The sequence below is a fragment of the Ailuropoda melanoleuca genome, chromosome 6 (assembly GCF_002007445.2).
Source record: "Ailuropoda melanoleuca isolate Jingjing chromosome 6, ASM200744v2, whole genome shotgun sequence".
Classification (NCBI taxonomy): domain Eukaryota; kingdom Metazoa; phylum Chordata; class Mammalia; order Carnivora; family Ursidae; genus Ailuropoda; species Ailuropoda melanoleuca.
This window is the reverse complement of record NC_048223.1, coordinates 33,925,057-33,943,349: the sequence shown is the minus strand read 5'-3', so window position 1 is coordinate 33,943,349 and position 18,293 is coordinate 33,925,057. Positions and strand designations below refer to the sequence as shown.

Below are 18,293 nucleotides of genomic sequence, written 5' to 3'. Positions count from 1 at the left end.
CAAACACGCACACAAAAAGATAATCTGAACTACATCAAAATTAAAAATATCTCTGCTTCAAAGGACACTAGCACCAAGTCACATGTCCAGAATAAATAAAGAATTCCTACAACTCAAATGGGTAAAGATTTGAATTCTTCCAAAGGAGATATACATATGGTCCATAAGCATATGAAAAGATGCTCAACATAATTAGCCATCAGAAATGCAAATCAAGGTACACCTGGGTGGCTCAGTCAGTTAAGCGTCTGCCTTCAGCTCAGGTCAAGATCCCAGGGTCCTGGGATCGAGTCCCTCATCGGGCTCCTTGCTCAGTGGGGAGCCTGCTTCTCCCTCTGCTTGCTGCTCCCCATTTGTGCATGCTCGCTCACTCTCTCTGACAAATAAAATCTTTAAAAAAAAAAAAAAAAAAAGGCAAACCAAAACTAGATATAATTTCACACCCCCTGTCTGGCTACCATTCAGCATTATTCATAATAGCCCAAAGGCTGAAGCAAACAAAATGTCCAAAGATGGATAAACAGATAAACAAAATGTGGTTTATACACACAATGGAATATTATTCAGCCTTAAAAAGGAATGAAATTCTAACACATGCCACAACATGCATGGACCTTAAAGATACCACATTGAATGTAATAAGCCAGACACAAAAGGGCAAATATTGTATGGTTCCACTCGTATGAGATTACTAGGCAAATTCATAGAAGCAGAAAGTAGAATCGTGGTTGCCAGGACTGGGAGGCAAAGGAGATGGGAAGCTATTGTTCAGCGGGTACACAGTCTCAGTTTGAGATACGAAAAAGTTCTGGAGGTAATTGGTGGTAATGGTTGCACAAAAATGGGAATGTACTTAATGCCACAAACTGTCCACTTAAAAATAAATGCCGAATTTTACGTAACATCTATTTTACCAGAATTAGAAAACAATTGGACAATAATAAGTTTTGTTAGGGATGGGTAAATGCTGGAGAGGACTGCTGGGGGACAATGTAAAATAGCACAGCTGCCTTGGAAAACGGAGTTACCACACGATGCTGCGTTACACTCCTGCACGTATAAAGAGAAATTAAACACACACCCACTCAAAACCGTGTACACAAACGTTCACAGCAGCACTATTCACAAGAGCCACAAGGTGGAAACGACCCAAATGTCCACCAACCGATGAATGGAAACATACAATGTGGCACATAGAACAGATTTTTTTTTGGCACTAAAAAGGAACATAGGACTGATACACGCTGTAATGTGGATGAATCTTAAAAACATTAGGGTAGGTGAAAAAAAGCCAGTCACAGAACACATATTGTGTTATTTCATTTACATGCAATGTCCAGAATAGACAAATTTATAAAGGCAGAAAGATGAGCGGTTGCCTAGAGTGAGAGGCGAGAGAAATTGAGGGAAAACAGGAGTGACTGCTAAATAGGTGTGGGGTTTCTTTGTGGGATGATGAGTGTTCTCAAACTGACCGCAGTGATGGCTGCATGACTCCGTGAATATGCTCAAAGCCCCTGAATTGTAGACTCTAACTGGGTGAATTACATGGGATGTCAATCATATCTCAGGAAAGCTGTTATCAAAGAAATAACTATGAAACAATTCCCTCTTAAGAGAACTTACCAGAAAAACCAGTGATCATCAAAGATAACAACTTAATTGTAAATTTCATCATTTTGATCATAGTTTGTAGATGAACTTGGCAGTTATTCTTCTGCATCTATCTTATATGAAAAAAACAAAAAGTGCCCCTCCGCTCACCTTGGTTGAAGGAGAAGTCTTCTGGGGTGAATGCTGAGTCCTATCCTCACCAGGACTTAATCCCACTGCAGTGCTTGTTCTTGGAGTTGGACGAGAACTAGAAAATACAGACCAGTCAACGTTACTCAGATTTTAGAACCTTTAACGTGTTTACTATTATCTGGGGGGAAAAAAACACATCTCATGAAAAACACAGTAGAATAATCAAGATTCTAGGTGATCTCACATATTTAAGCCCTAATCTGTGATTATCCAACACTTCTTCTTTGTAAATGTCTTTAAAGCAATTTCCTGGCTAATTTATTATGTCTTTTCTCTATAGCACCTTTGTTATATACAGTAGTTTCTATTTTAACTAGAAACCTTAAAACACTGATTATTTTTTAAATGTCAGCTGGTATCAGGATTGACATAATAAAATAGATCAGACATTCTACAAAGGATGGAAAATAGTTACAATTTTTTCAGAACATGTTTGAAGTGGAAAATGATCTTGGTACCTATTTAAGAAACAAGTTATAATCTGCATCTATTTTTAATGATTCCTCCTACTCTTAAAAATGGTTGTCATACTCTGTGGATCATTCCATTACACCTGGGTCTCTGATTTTGAATTTTTCACATTTTAAGAAATTTTTCCACTCAGATAATTAGGGTGTTTTTCAATGAATTCCTTCAAATTCCCAAATATCAGGATTCTCACCTCTCTTTCACTTATCTGTTTATTCATTCCTTGAACAAGTCCTTATTTAACTCAAAAAATATGCCAAAGATTATACAAAGTTTTTAAAAACTAAATTTAAAATGCCTAGAATGTACATAGATAAAGTTAACATATTTTATATTTAGGGTAAAACAAGTCAGGAAACTTTAGACTACTGTTATAAACCCTATGTCGTTAAATAAAACTATTTGTGTCTAAGACTAAAACTAAAATATAACACTTAACATGGATTACTAAAATTTTAAATACATTGGTCTTAATCACATTAAAATATCATTCTGATATTTAACTATTTCAATGACTACATTATTAAGTAAACATTATTTAAGCCTCCATATAAAACAACACTTAACCAAAAAAACACCTGTTATTTCCTATAGGTCTTAATCCAATAAAGATGCTGGACTGCTAAAATTTCAAATTCAATTCTGTTTGAAGGAAAGTACAAAATGAAGAGGTTTTAACCCTGATGAATAGCAAAGATGGGTGGTTGGGTTAAAAACTTTTAAAAATGCACAGCCAAGTCAACATTCCATTGGCCAGCACTTAAAGTTAACTTTGAAAGCAGAGAGTGAAACTGGAATTTGGCACTCACATCCCTGTCCTTTAGCTCCGTGTAACACGGTTTGCCACCAGGACAACAGATGCTTCGGGAAGACCCTGTCATCTCCCATGGATTCCCTACCACTCTGTCATCTTACCTACCTGAGAAGAAACATGGACTCATTCGGTTGACCCTCAACAGTACTTTTAGGCCGCAACTCGGTTGGATTTTCTGTGGCAGGAAAGAAAACCGTTATCCATAAAGGACCAAAAATATCATGAGCAGGCGGGATGCAGGCAGAAATTTAAAGAGAGTGGTAACAAAAACTAGAAACCCTCAGAAACAGCATCGTAAGCAGCACGAGCGCGCTCCAGTGAGAGCTCACCTAGTCTGAAAGAGTGACTTAGTCGCTGACCGCTCTTCTCCCCCTTGGCTTGTCCGCTTGAAGGCTTCAAAAACTCCTTGGAATCTTGTGTCCCAGAATGCTCCATCACTTTTCTGCTGGTCAAGAGAAGAAAGCCAACACGATCAAATTTACTTTTGAGCTTTCTATAATTTTCTGTGTCGGACGAGAGGTGGGAAAAGATCATTAAATTACAGGTAACGTTTGGCAAAGCTGTGGAGTTGGAAAGTATGGTCACTGAGTAGCTAAAATGAGCACTCACTCTACCAAAAGCACTGTAGGGAGTCCATAAACCTTATCCCCAAAAAATAAATTGCAGCACGCAGTTTGGGTAACGAAACCAGAACTCAAAGTACCAATAAAACCACAGTGAGTTTCCCTTTTATTTTTCCCCTTCCAGTATTACGGGGACTGGACTCAAAGCAGTGAGTGCAGACCAAACGAGCCTCCCAGAAGAGCTTCCTATTCCTGTTCTAAGGAACAGGAAAGGGGACCTCTAAGGGGAAATCCCCTGGTTTGTTTTGTTGTGTTTTGCTTTGATTTTTTTTCCATTTTATTCTGTCCCAGCCTCCAGGTAATCCTGCAGCCACTAGCTGAGCAAGGAGCAGCTTCTAGCAGTGCCTAAAACTGAGGGAGGGGCATCTTCTCTAATCATACAGCTATGATCTCAAGAACATAGGGCAAATCCCTGTTGCTCTGTTCTTTTTTTTCCTATCTCGCTGTCCTCCTGCCACTTGGCCCCAAACACCTGCAGCAAGACATAAAAATTATAACACAGCATGACTAAGTGGGGTTTACTGTGGGATTGCAAGGCTGGCTCAATATTCGAAAACCAATTTATGTAAGAGTCCATAATCAGAATCTGAAGAAGAAAACCCATATGATCTTATCAACTGATACAAAAAGGCATTTGACAAAATTGAAAGTTCACTCAAACTCAAAAGAGCAGCTACACAAAACTCCAGCTCATTGTACTTCATGGTGAAAGCTGAAGGTTTCATCCTAGAGGCAGGAACCAAGCAAAGACATTCACTTTCATCACTCCTGATTCAACATCTTACCGCAAAAGGCTCAGCAAGGGCAGTAAGGCAAGAAAAGACATCAAAGGCACACAGATTAAAGGGGAAGAGGTGTTCTGTGACTTGCTGATGCTGGAGGACCAAGACCAGAGCCCCACTTTTTGGAGTCCCCACAGAGCCTAACACAAGGGGGAGAACATGGTTGAATCTCACTGGATCAGATAAACCCAAGTTTGGGAGAGACCTTAAACAAAATTCAGGTTTCTCTATCCAATACAATGAATTTGCCAAGATGAAATTAAGAAACCATTCACCGCTGAATAAGTGGAGGGGGAGCAAAGCCAACTAGCAGAACTTTGTTCGACCACTTCTCACCTGGTTCTTAATACCCTCACTTGTGTAAGTGTCCTGGGCTAAGAAGATTTTATAATAAAAATGAGGTGTAGTAGTCAGGATCAGACAGACGCCTGAATCTCATAACTTTGTCTCACTCACGCACACAGCCATTGAAGGCTGGAGAGAAGCTACGCTCATCACAGTCACTGAAGACCCAGCCTGACAGCAATGCCATTTGGACATTTTCGTCCCTGTTACCTCATCAGGAGGAAAAAATGTGTCAGATCTCACTCTGGCTCACAAGGTTTCAATGCAGAACGAACACATATCGCTTCTGCTTCTGCTCATGTTTCATTAGCGAAAGCGAGTCACATGAGGGGGAAATGAGATCCTACCATGCACTTTCAAAGTGGAAAGTGAGTTACATTTGGTGGCCAGAGCTAATGACTACCATACTAAATCACCGACTGGAGAATAAACAACTGATCAGAAAATGAGCAAAGTCGAGAACACAGAAGGTCATGACTAAACTCTTTAAGTAACACTTAAACAAATGTTTAATTTTCTCCTGGTAAGCAGAGAAATTCATGTCATTGATAGAACAGTAATCAGTATGATCATTTAATAGCCATGCCCCCCTCACAAAGATAAGCTTATATACTACCTGACGTTGGAATCCTCAGGGCTTGATTCCTGATCTTTCCTAGTGAAGGCATCCTTCCAAAATGAATGCTGCAGTAGGCCTGCCCAAGTTAATCTTTACAAAATATAAATGTTAAAATTCTATTTTAACATGATTTACCACACACAATTCCCAAGTCATGTCCCAAGTACATCTACCACATTTTACGATTTATAAATTTCTCTCTATAAATGTACCTCAGCAATTCTTCCATACCTTACTTTCATTTTATTTTTTAAGATTTTATTTATTTGAGAAAGAGAGAGAGAGCGCTCACGAGAGCGAGAGAGAGAGCGAGTGAGCACATATACGGGCAGAGGAGATGAGGGAGAGAATCTCAAGCAAACTCCCCGCTAAGTGTAGAGCCTGACTCAGGGCCCAATCCTACCACCCTGAGATCATGACCTGAGCCGAAACCAAGAGTGGGACACTTAACCAGGTGCCCCTATTTTCATTTTAGTATACAATTAATCTCCTCACGACACCCAAAAAAATAATTCAGAAGACTTAAATGGTACAGAATGAAAAGAGTCTGACAACTAAGTATTAGAAGTCTCGGGGCTTATATTCCATGGACCCTGATGAAAACATTTTGGGTTCTCAAAAACAGTCTATGAAAGGAGTCTCTAATTAGCTTAAATTTTTAAAGTAAATAGATCAGATATTATCAATCTATAATTCTGTCATCCATTATTCTATACAGCCTACCTGTTTCACACATTTCATTTTTGGGGACTTCACCTTTAGAACTTCATTCAGAAATAAACAAGAAAATTAAGCTCATAATTTTATGCAGTCATACTTCTGTGTAGGAGCCAAAATGTTATCTAGCTACTTCACCCACGTTAAAATGACTTCAGGCTGTATCTGAAACCCACACTCATTTTCAATGCATTAGTTCTTACAACTAATAGAGTATGCATCTAGTTATAATCATCAGACTCGGAATGGTTAAGCCTGACTGAAATTTCAAAACAAAAGAGAAAATATGATTATTCAAAATATCTCCATTGAAATAAAAACGAATTTGGGGCACCTAGGTGGCTTAGTCAGTTAAGCATCCGAGTCTTGATTTCAGTTCTGGTCTTGATCTCAGGGTCATGAGTTCAAGCCCTGTGTTGGGATCCACGCTGGGCATGGAGCCTACTTAAAAAAGAAAAAAATAATAAAAACTACTTAGATCAAAATTAAAACAGAGAAAGAAATTAAAGAGAAAGAATCTACAATCACATTTAATATCCCTTTTATACAAAGGGCTCTTAAAACTAACAGAAATAAAAATTGCTAATAAAGTGAAATTTCTGTCTGGCAGCTTGGCAATATTTATAAGGTCAACAAAGTCCACTGCAGGTAACACTGGGAGGGAAGGGGCTCTCTAGGGTTCCTAAACCAGCACACACTCTTAAGAATGTAGCAAATGCATCAAACTGTTTCACGCCCTTAGCCTCTGGCCACCAACCCCACTGTCAGAAATCTCTCCAAAGGAGCTCACTGCCTAAGTGAACAACAACAAACACAAAAGGAGTTTGACTGTAGCAGCCCATATAATATTCTAAATCAAGAAACACTCTAAACGTTTACTGTGCTTAAGGGTATCACGTGTACATACTGCAGCCATTAAAAAGGACTTAGTGGACATATAGAAAGAACTAGATTACAGAGTGGCACCATTTATGCAATAAAGTATACAAGGATATAAATATGTGGAAATGTGAATACACCACTCTCAAGTAAGTGTATTTGTATGCTATCAAAAGGTGTCTGGATGGGGCGCCTGGGTGGCACAGTGGTTAAGCGTCTGCCTTCGGCTCAGGGCGTGATCCCGGCGTTATGGGATAGCCCCACATCAGGCTCCTCCGCTGTGAGGCCTGCTTCTTCCTCTCCCCCTCCCCCTGCTTGTGTTCCCTCTCTCGCTGGCTGTCTCTATCTCTGTTGAATAAATAAAAAATTTTAAAAAAATTAAAAAAAAAAAAAGGTGTCTGGAAGACTACAGCAAAATAACACCAATCCTAAGAGCATCCACTGTAAGCGCAAGGGGTTTGTCCTACAACTTATACAAGAATTAGCATCTCCCTCTGCAGTTTTTCTCTTATATTTAAGAAAGCTAGAGAATGGATTATTTTATATGCTACCCTAAATTTACTCTTCATTTTACACCCTGAAGCAGAGACCCCAAATACTTGCCTAAACCCCCTCCCCCCAGTTACCTAGTGGCAGAATCCAAAGTAGAAACCAGTTGCTCTTGTCTGCCAACCCAGGGAGACCCCCTCTGGACTTCCCACCTCCTTCCACACTCCCCTATTCCATACCACAGTTATTTCTAACTTTCTGCCATTACCGTAACCCAGAAAATTCACACTGTGCCTATTATCCTCACACTTGATACTCTCATTATGACAGGATTATCATAAAAACATTAGCACATTAAAATACCACTCAAGAGTTATTACATTAACTGTCTTGACAGCATCATCCCTTGTTCAATAGCATAAGACCGTTTTAGCTTGAAATCTACAATGGGAAAAAATGCCCCTCTTGGATTTGGGAGTTACAAGAAAATCTGTCAATCTACTATGCAACTATTTAATATATTAAAGGAGAAATGGACTTTAAACTTCCTTATGACTAAAAATCCCTGCAAACAGAGAGAGAGAGAGAGAGACAAACCAAGAAACAGACTCTTAACTAGAGAGAACAAACTGCTGGTTACCAGAGGGGGGGTGGATGGGAGGATGGGGGAGATAGGTGATGGGGATAAAGGAGTGTACTTGTGATGAGCACAGGATGAATCACTATATTGTACACCTGAAACTAATATTACACTGTATGTTAGGGGCACCTGGATGGCTCAGTCAGTTAAGCTGCCAACTCTTGATTTCAGCTCAGGTCATGATCTCAGGGTCATGGGATCAAGCCCCACATCAGGCTCCCCGCTCAGCAGGGAATCTTTCTCCCTCTCCCTTTCACTCACCCTCCCCTCACTCATCCCCTCACTCATCCTCTCTCACTTTCTCTAAAATAAATAAATCTTTAATATTACACTGCATGTTAACTAGAATTTAAAACTTTAAAAAAAAACCCTGCAAAGAGAAAACACTCCAAAAAAAAAAATCTGAGTTTATGTTAAGAGTAATTTGAATAGCTCTCTGTGTATAATAGTACTATTTTAGAAGTACATTAAAGGAGAAAGATTCTTCCTCTTCATTCATATTAAAATACTACCCATACATACCTTTTCTGAGGATCTTTTTGAAGTAAACCATCAAGCAAATTAATAAAATCTGAAGAAGCTTTAGGAAGAGAAGGATCTATACACAATTGGATTCCCAAAAAGAAAAATAACTGGTAAGTATATGAACACATACCCTACATAAACATTTAGAATAAAAGTATTTTAAGTACATATCATTTTTACAGAACACTGAATCCATTATTAACAATTACAGCCTCCATTTAATGGGGGGTGAGGTGTGGGCATAAAAATACTTTTTCCTAGACCATAAAAAACACGAATCTCAAAAGCTGAGTCTTGACTAACCTCCAAACTTTCTCTTTATTAAATAAGTCTGGTAAGGATCACCAGCCCAACAAACTCACACTCTTGTCTTCAACTTTTAATTATGCCTCATTTTCTGAGGCTTTATAATGTATAATAAGAATACTTGCAATCCCTCTTTTCTCTAGCTCCCTATTTTAAAGATTTTTAACAGGAAAATAATATGACAATACTGGCCAATTCCAGCATTCTCCAAATGTTAGTTCTTTTTAAATTAGGATATACCACAACCAAATTATCAGTCTCTGGTTACAAGTGGCCATGAAGACAATGGACAAAGACAAACAGAGGGCGCCATTGGGCACTATGGCCACAGTCGAAGGAAGATCCCTAATTAAGCTGGGGCCACCAGGGGTAGCCTAACCAGACTCTGACACCTACATTTTCAGATTTCTCTTTCCTGCATAAAAATCCTTAACTTACAGGACAAAACAATAATCAATACTATGAGTATCCAAAACAAAACAAATATCAGAAGTTATCATTAAAGGAGATAGTTTTTATAGAAATCAGTCATTCTTAATATAAAAGTTAAAGGAAAAACAAAGGCAATTTTGTTTTGTTTTAATAAGCATAGACTATTTTCAAAACAAGATTTTTTTCCCCTCTTAGGATGACTCTTGAAATCCTAAAAGAATTCTGTATTCCTAGTTATCCCATTAATTACTTCTGAAAGTTTTTTCTTCTATAAATGTGCATTTTTTGTAAAGTCCTGTTTTCATCTGTGTGTCTTGAAACTCACTTTTCTTGTGGTGTATGTACAGCAAAGCGCTTTACTATGTGTGTTCGGAGTTTTTTCCTTAACTTGCCTTAAAATTGTTAGTGGTAGATTGTTATATTAATCAAAATTCATATGATTAAAATTCCGATACTTCTAAAATACTGCAACTATATCTAGTTTAAAAGACTTTAAAAACTTGCCAGGGACATTCTGATTCATCAAGATAAGGACTGACAAATGCCTAACTTGTCCCTATTCGAATGCTAAACAGAAATAACTACATGGAACATGAGCACAAAGTAAAACTAGAAAAAAAAACACAGAAGTTTGGGCTTTTAAAATCTTTAAACCAGACTTCTGTTGATATAGGAGAAAATAATTTGTGTTTTTAAATGAGGGAATCTATTAGTAGTACTTTGTTCTTCATTTTAGTGTCTTAAAAAAAAAAAGCAAAGGGAATGCTAACATTTCTAAAAGTATCAATCTGGAACTATTTATAAAATGTAAATTTGGGGGTTAGGAATCAAAAACAGACTTTGGATAAAAGTGTACCATTAGTGTCAGATGTAAACTAACAGCATTTATCACAAAAAAAAAAAAAAATCTTACCTTTTGGAATAGGTGGCAAAGGATCTTCATAAAAAATCTTATCAACTAATTCTGAAAAAGTTTCTGAGAAGAATGGAGGTTTTCCTGAAATCACAAGAAAAACTGCAAAATTAGACAATAGTTTGCTATCACCAATAAGTCTAAGTAAATCTCAACTACAGATAGTTTAGAATTATAAAGTTTATAGGAAAAAAATATTGAGCAATAACTACTTACTGAATGCTTGGTACAAACCAGGCACACTGTATATTTTTATATTTCTATGATCCAAAACTTATCAAGCTAAGAAATATGCTGATGCATTTATGGACCATTACCATGATCCAAGGGCTGCATGGGTCACTGAACACATCTGAGTAATTCACAGGCACAAGGTACCTTTACGACAATTTCTACTAATAATCGTTTTTAATAAGTAGGCACATTTTTCCAAATGATTATCATGAAAAATACCTATACATCAAAAGTTCTTTGACCTATATGTCAAAGGTTCTAGACATATGCCTAGACACCAAGCATACAGGAGGAATACAGAGGGAAGCAAGCCAAAACCAGTGATATAAAAATTTAGAAAAACCAGTTTTTTTTCACATTTTCCAGGTAAAATTGTTGCAAACTACAGACTTCATCTTTTTGTGTGTGCCAGGCTCTGATTTTAAAATGAACCAGAATGGAATCACCTGAAAACATTTCATAAAGCAGACAGCCCAAAGACCAGAGGTCACTGGTGATGGAGAAGTCAGCACCCCTCAAAATTTCTGGCGCTGTGTATGTAAGAGATCCTACAAGAATAAAGAACAACTTTGTTAGGCATTTGTATCAATCCCCAAAACAAATCTACCTAGGAGGGATCTGGTAAGGTAAAAAAAAAAAAAAAAGAGAGAGAGAAAGAAAACAGATTGGAGGAAAACACGCACATGACTATATGCCTTCATGTACATTCCACATTTTTTAATGGTTTCTAATTTTAAGGTTTCATTTATAAGGATATGTAAGAATACAAACAGGTTTTGAAAATCCACTTGAGTTAGAGGTATATTGTTTTAAGTTAACAATTAATCAAAAGAACCTTTGATTACAGTATTTCATTAGGATAGGTTAAGTTATATAGCCATAACACCCCAAATTCCCACTGGCTTACCAACAAAGGTTTATGTATTACTCCAACTACACGTCCACCACAGGTCGGCCCAGGGGCCCTCAGAGTCACCCAGGGAGCCAGGCCGAGAGGTTCCATCTCAACACATGCTTCCATCACCACGAGGACAGGGGAAAGAATGCAGCAAACTGCACACTGGCTCTGAAAATGCCCACCTCAAAGTAACTTCCACCACCTGTGCTCACACTTCCTTAGCTTTGGGAGGGAGAAGACGCAATCAAGAAGAACTGAAAATGTTCAGTGAAGAGCACTAAGGTGTGCCACGTAGACTTTATACAAAGTTTAATATTACAGAGAAGTAGCAAATTCTTGAGTTGGAAGTTCCTTTACTTACTGATGAGAGAAACTAAAGCTTAGAGGCTCCCCTAATATTCCCTAAGTCACACGGCCGAGCAGTTGCAGAGAACCACCAGAATTCCACTGAAAACCCTCCCATCTTCCAAGGAGAATGTTCTTTCCGTGAAGTGAGTCATCACCACTCATTTGGAAAAGAAAATTCCACTGAGGTAAATCTTCCAGCAAATAGTATCTCCAGGGCCCACTACAGCCACAACAGCAGTCTCATGTGGCCTCAGGGTTTATGTGACATTTTTGCTATGCTATCACATTTCATACATACATTCACTCGTGCAGCAAACACTTACGGAGGGCCTATTTGCCTTTACTTTGCCAAGTCCTGAGAAAGCAAACACAAATAAGACCCCCAAGGATGCCCAAGCACCCTGCCCAATACTTAACGGGCACATCATTCGTAGGTGTTGAAGGTGAACGTCTGCCTTCCCTGATTAGAATGCAAGTTCGCTTAGACCAGGGATTGTTGCTAGTTTGTTCACATTCATAATTCCAGGATCTACACCATGTCTAAATTTGTTGATTCATGCGCTTTATTTCTTCTTTGTTCAACACTGAGTTAATCAACTAATACTAATGAACAAACGAGTGTGAAGTTCCTACCAACACACCGCATGGGGAAGACAACATATGGGAAAAAGACAAAAAATGACTTCATGTGTTAAGTTTGACAACAGATTTACGCATAGAACGTTATAAAAGAGGGGCACCTGGGTGGCTCAGTCGGTTAAGTGTCCAACTCTTGATTTCAGCTCAGGTTATGATCTCAGGGTTGTGAGACTGAGACCGGCGTCAGCTCCACACTGGGCGTGGAGCCTGCTTAAGATTCTCTCCCCTCCCCAGACCCCTGCCCCTCCCACCCCCAGCCCCACTTGCATGCTTTAAAAAAAAAAAAATCACAAAAGAGGTATCACTTCACAATCTCCCCTCAAGTACAGCAACTCTCAACACCTCAGGTCCCATCTCACTGGCAAAACCACCTCCCAAGAATGCACCCTAACAATCGCCCTTAATTTCAGAGTATCGGCTACTCATCAATGTTGAAAAAATATCTACTGAGCCAAAAGCGTGTGCCAGGCACTGTTTTAAGTACTGAGGATACAGAATGAAGCAGGACAAAAATGGCCATCCTTATGTTCTAATGAGTAGTGACATAGAAAACCAAGGATAGGATATAGGCTTTGTTAGAGATCCCGTGTACCTCACATAGTTTTGGACCTATGTGAAAACCTTTGGGCTATGGACAAAGCCATCCCCATATCCAGACTTCTACTCACTGTTATTTTCAATATACTATTTTGACTGGCAAAAACATAAGGTCGACATTATCTCCTAAACACGTGACTTAGGCAGCGCAGGTTCTGATCTATAAGCTGTCCACATACCTTTGGCTCTACTTTTTAGGGTTTTCTTCAGTACATTTTCCCCACTATCACCTCCTCCTTCTTCTGCTGCCACCAAAGCAAAAAACTCTTCCAAATTTTCACCTTCCACTTTGGCCAAGCAAAAATTACTAAACTTCAATGTGCCAGGCCCCTCCAAGAGTATCTATAAAGATGAAAAAATAAAGGTGTTCAGAAGCCAGTTCCATTTGACTCCCATCAGTACCTCTTCACATCCCACTGAAGAACACGGAGCACTGGCCTTCGTACTTCTTCCTACTCAAAAAATTAAATGCATATAAATTTTTAAAAGCAGCTAAAGAAAAAAATAAATCGAACATTTTAATAATAGAATCAAATATTAAACTGCCCATTCTCAGATGTATACAATGAACACATCATAACCACAGAGGGAAACCACATACCTTTGGGAAAGATAAACAACGATGTATATGGAAAAATCTATCCTCACCAATCCTCCGTGACGGCTGAAGGAGGATTTGAAAATCCACCTGTCCAAGGTGTTGTTTACTCACAGTCTCTAAACTAGAGTTCTGAAGTCAGAGATCTAGCCTGGTCCACCATTTACTGGCAGTCTGAACTGGAGAATTCACTTAGCCTTTCTAAATCTCAATCTCTTCACCTGTAATTATGTTCTCATATGGAGGGCCTACAGTAATAATGTTTAACAATACTCAGCTTTTTATTTCATCATGTACACTTTAACAAAGTGCAACTCAAACCAGTAATAAGTACAATCCCTAAGAATATGTACTTTTAAATAATAGATGCCATTGATTGAAAACACCAGAAAGTGTCCTAGAAGCTTAACCTAAATATAGTACGGAATCCATCTCCAGATCATAGACAAGGAAGCCAAGGCAGAGCGAGAGCAAGGGTAACCTGCCCAGGGTCACACAACTTCTAAATGTCAGTGTCACCTGTGATTCTGAAACTAAGCAGGTTTCATGCCTCTACTACACTGATACACATTTAGTTATGGACCATTAATTTTACCAGAGAAGAAGCTATTTGACCCATAATGCCACTAATCAAACAACAAAGCCAAAAATCCATTATCAAGCTAAAATAATGGCTCATAATCTTATAATTTAAGAGCTTAGCATCTTATTTTATAGAGCTCCTGAGCTCACCATTCACAATATACCTTGGCAGCAACAATAATTACTCAAAGGACTCTGAGAGGAGGTGAGACTTCCCATTCTGAAAGCTATTTCAATAGGTATCTAAAATATGGCACTGTTTTTTATTTTAAAAAAATATATAAACTCAAGGGGCCCCTGGGTGGCTCGGTCAGTTGGGCCTCAATTCTTGGTTTCATCTCGAGTCATGATCTCAGGTAGGGGGATTGGCTCCATGCTCAGCACGGAATTTGCTGGAGATTCTCCCTCCCTCTCCCTCTGCCCCTTCTCGATCGCACTCGCTCTTTAAAATAAATAAAATCTTTAAAAGAAAAAAATTAACTCAATTTCAAGATGGTCTATATTTTATCTAAATTTTATCTAAAAATAAAAACACCTTTGAGAAAGCACTATAACTTCAGACAGAAGCAGTTAGGAAATGAAAATTTTCATGAATTACCTTGCCAGGAGAAAGGTCACAAAAGAGAATGCCAAGGTGATGAAGATGATGTAATCCAGTAATAAGGTCAACCCCAAATTCTCTCACAACATCTTCTGGGAGGTTTTCATCTTGAGCAATAACCATTTCTAAGGAGCCACCTGCAAGTTGATTAAAATCACCCATTTTAACCCACCAGCATCACACAGTGCCTCTAGGCGCTTCCATGCTGGGAGATACTCAGCCTTAAAAAAATGATCCGATCAGTACACATGAACAGCCTGGCAGAGGAAATACACGTGTGAATGAACACAGTGGTCCAACCACCCTAAGAGGAATCTGTGTCCACACTCCGGAGCCAGCTCCCAGAGAATTACTGTTCAGACTGGGAGACTAGTCAGTAAGTAAGCAGGTGGAATGCTGGGAGAATCCCTCTGGTACTATGATTTCTAACTCATACCTCAGGAATTAAAGAGCTACACAAATTAGTGGTAAATACTAACTTAAACTGTGCATTTAAAACTCATCATGAAAAGTATAGCCACATTTACTCCTGTGCAACGTTAATCATTCTACAAAGTACTGCATGGCAGAAAAGAGGCCTTTCCGTAAGAGAAAAATCACAACCCTCAGAGTACATTCCTGAGGAAATAAAACATCAAAGGCAAACACACTGTGAATTCTATTTCTATACTCTTCCAAGGTCCTGGTCACATTTCTACCATCTAAGTGCCAGGAACAAACTTTTTTTTTTTTTTTCCCCTTAGCATCAAGATTCCAACAGGATCCAAATTCAGAGAAACATGTATAACCCTGAACATAACGTTCCTCCCTTAGAGCACTCTTGTCTTTGTGAAGATTATATACCCCAGGCAGCTGTCCTACCTTGGGCTCAAATAAAAATCTTCCCCTTTCTCTTAAAAAAAACAGAAAAGAAGAGAAAAGAAGGGAGAGGAGCGGAGGGGAGGGAAAAGAGGGGAGGGGAGAAGAGGGGAGAGGAGAAGAGAGAAGAAAAAGTCTTGGGGCACCTGTACAGCTTACAGCTTAGTAGGTCAAACATCCGACTCTTGATTTCAGCTCAGGTCATGATTTCAGGATCATGAGATTGAGCCCCTCGTCAGCTCTATACTGGGTGCAGAGCCTAAGATTCTCTCCCTCCCTCTACCCCACCCCATCCCAACCCCCCTGCCCCCACCCAAGCCTGCACACACTCTGGGGCGGGGCGGGGGGGGGAGACACTCTACTCTTAGCTGTCACCTAAAAGTTCAGTCAGAACACTATGATGAAGGTAGGAGGTATTTTGAAATTTATTTTGTTTCAGTGGGTGAGGAACCACTCCAAACACGGGCATAAATTAGTAAGGCTATGATGATAGGGAGCAGAAATAACGGCTGAAGCAAAAAGGAACACAGGGAAAGTCCCCTGATCACCTCAACAGTGTGTTCGACCATGGAAGTAATTAAGCCATAGTCCTTGCCTACTGATTCAGAAAAAATAAAATGCAAGTAAGTTATTATTCCAAATAACCTCTTTCATGATTCAGTTTTATAAATTCCAAGTGCCAATATAAAGGGTAAGACTCATAAAGCTAGAAATTACAGTATACCTTAATATTTAGTGATCCTTTATTATTACTCAATGTATAAACAGAAGTACGCTAACAGGGGTAGCTTTTCCCTGAAGACATTGAAACTAAAAGCCCAGATAATATCAATATATTCAGTTATTTTTCTGCCTATATAGTCCCAGAAAGTTATAACAAGTTATCTCTAATGATCGTTGGGTGCTGGTATTTGTTGGTTCACCTTGGTCCTTTTTCACACAGCTTAAGTTTTTATAAACGGCAAGTATTTTCTTCATAAGAATAAGAAGATGATCACTTTATAAACTAACTACCTAACTAATAGCTACTTGACCTAAAATAGTTGGTTTTTATTGAATAGGAAAACTTGTTTGATAAGTTCATCACTAAAAAAAGACTTCTAAATTTTTATGTAGGTGATTTAGTAATATTTTATACCAAAGTAAAGTTAAACCCAAATTGAATTTTACTGTCTCCCTCTTACCAGACATCTTTGTTCTTTACCCTACCCTGATAACCAAACAACATATGCGCAAGCGAACGTAGTCAAGAGCATCGAGAGCTTCTATTTGCAGTGGAAAAGGAAAATAACAAAACCTACATCACATGTTTTTTTCAAAACTACATAAGTTGGATATATTTGTAGCACTTCTCACACACACTTACCTGTGCAGAGTTCCACCACTAGCCAGAGATGATTGCTGGTTTCGTACCATTCGTGAAAAGTTACGATATTCTTGTGTTTAATTTCATGGGTGAGACGGACCTATAAAAACACAGTATTCACATACACACACACACAAAGTTCTTAAAATCCTCACATCTATTAAGAAACGCCTATATACACAATTGGAAAGTGGGTAACAAGGCAGCAGAATTTGGTGGAATTCTATATAGACATTAAAAGTGATGGCTCTGAAGGCTGGTGACATGGAAAAATGCTAATTCAATGTACAATTTTTAAAAAAAAAAAAAAAAAAAGCTTGTGCAATACAGTTTTGTGTGTAAACACAACATTGCAAAAGAAATGTTCATAGGAAAATGACCAAAAGGAATATATCAAAATAGCTGTTATGAGGGGCGCCTGGGTGGCACAGCGGTTAAGCATCTGCCTTCGGCTCAGGGCGTGATCCAGGCGTTATGGGATCGAGCCCCACATCAGGCTCCTCCGCTATGAGCCTGCTTCTTCCTCTCCCACTCCCCCTGCTTGTGTTCCCTCTCTCGCTGGCTGTCTCTATCTCTATCGAATAAATAAATAAAACCTTTAAAAAAAAAATAGCTGTTATGAGCAGAACTGCTGGTGATTTTAATTTTTTCTACTTTGCTTTTTCTATTTTCTACATTCGGTCCACAGTACTTTAATAATCAGGAATGAAATAATTTTCAAGAAAAAAACCTTTAAAAAACCTCAAGGCTCAATAACACAACAGTTAAGTTATATATCAACAGACTAAACATTAGCCCAACTTTAAAGCATTGCATTTTGTATCATAAAAAAATGACAGTATAATAATGTTAAGTGAAAAAAGGCAAGAAACAAAATTATGTACTACCATGATTTAAAATCTTTTTAAAAAACTCATAGTAAAAAAGACTAGAACAAACCAAAATGGAACAGGGACTGCCTCAGATAATGGAACAATGCTGCCTTTTTTTTTTTCTTTTCTAACCATTTTTCTAGATTGTCCAAGTTTTCTATAATGATGAGGTATTACTTTTAAAATATTTAAGTCTCAAAGGATTCTACAATTTTACTCTTAAAAATATCCTTAGTGGATCCCAGTTATCAATTCACTCGGTTTATTAAAAGAAGAATCATTACAGTGAGCACACTACTCTTAAAATGTACATTTCTATTAGATCAGAGAATAACTGTGCAC

General features: G+C 38.4%; 1 protein-coding gene across 8 annotated transcripts in view; it reads right to left on the bottom strand.

The window, feature by feature from the left end:
* ULK4 (unc-51 like kinase 4) overlaps positions 1–18,293 on the bottom strand; it is a 589,354-nt gene that overhangs the window by 561,273 nt on the left and 9,788 nt on the right. For 7 of the 8 annotated variants that reach the window (XM_002923807.4, XM_034662178.1, XM_034662179.1 and 4 more), the window contains 10 exons: positions 17,080–17,179; positions 14,853–14,992; positions 13,254–13,416; positions 11,039–11,140; positions 10,359–10,442; positions 8,705–8,780; positions 5,455–5,547; positions 3,418–3,533; positions 3,194–3,263; positions 1,765–1,861 (listed from right to left, as the gene is read on the bottom strand). In XM_002923807.4, coding sequence (XP_002923853.2) covers positions 1,765–1,861; positions 3,194–3,263; positions 3,418–3,533; positions 5,455–5,547; positions 8,705–8,780; positions 10,359–10,442; positions 11,039–11,140; positions 13,254–13,416; positions 14,853–14,992; positions 17,080–17,179 — 1,041 coding nt within the window. The remainder of the gene's footprint in view (positions 1–1,764; positions 1,862–3,193; positions 3,264–3,417; positions 3,534–5,454; positions 5,548–8,704; positions 8,781–10,358; positions 10,443–11,038; positions 11,141–13,253; positions 13,417–14,852; positions 14,993–17,079; positions 17,180–18,293) is intronic. The other variant, XM_034662175.1, reaches the window with a different exon arrangement.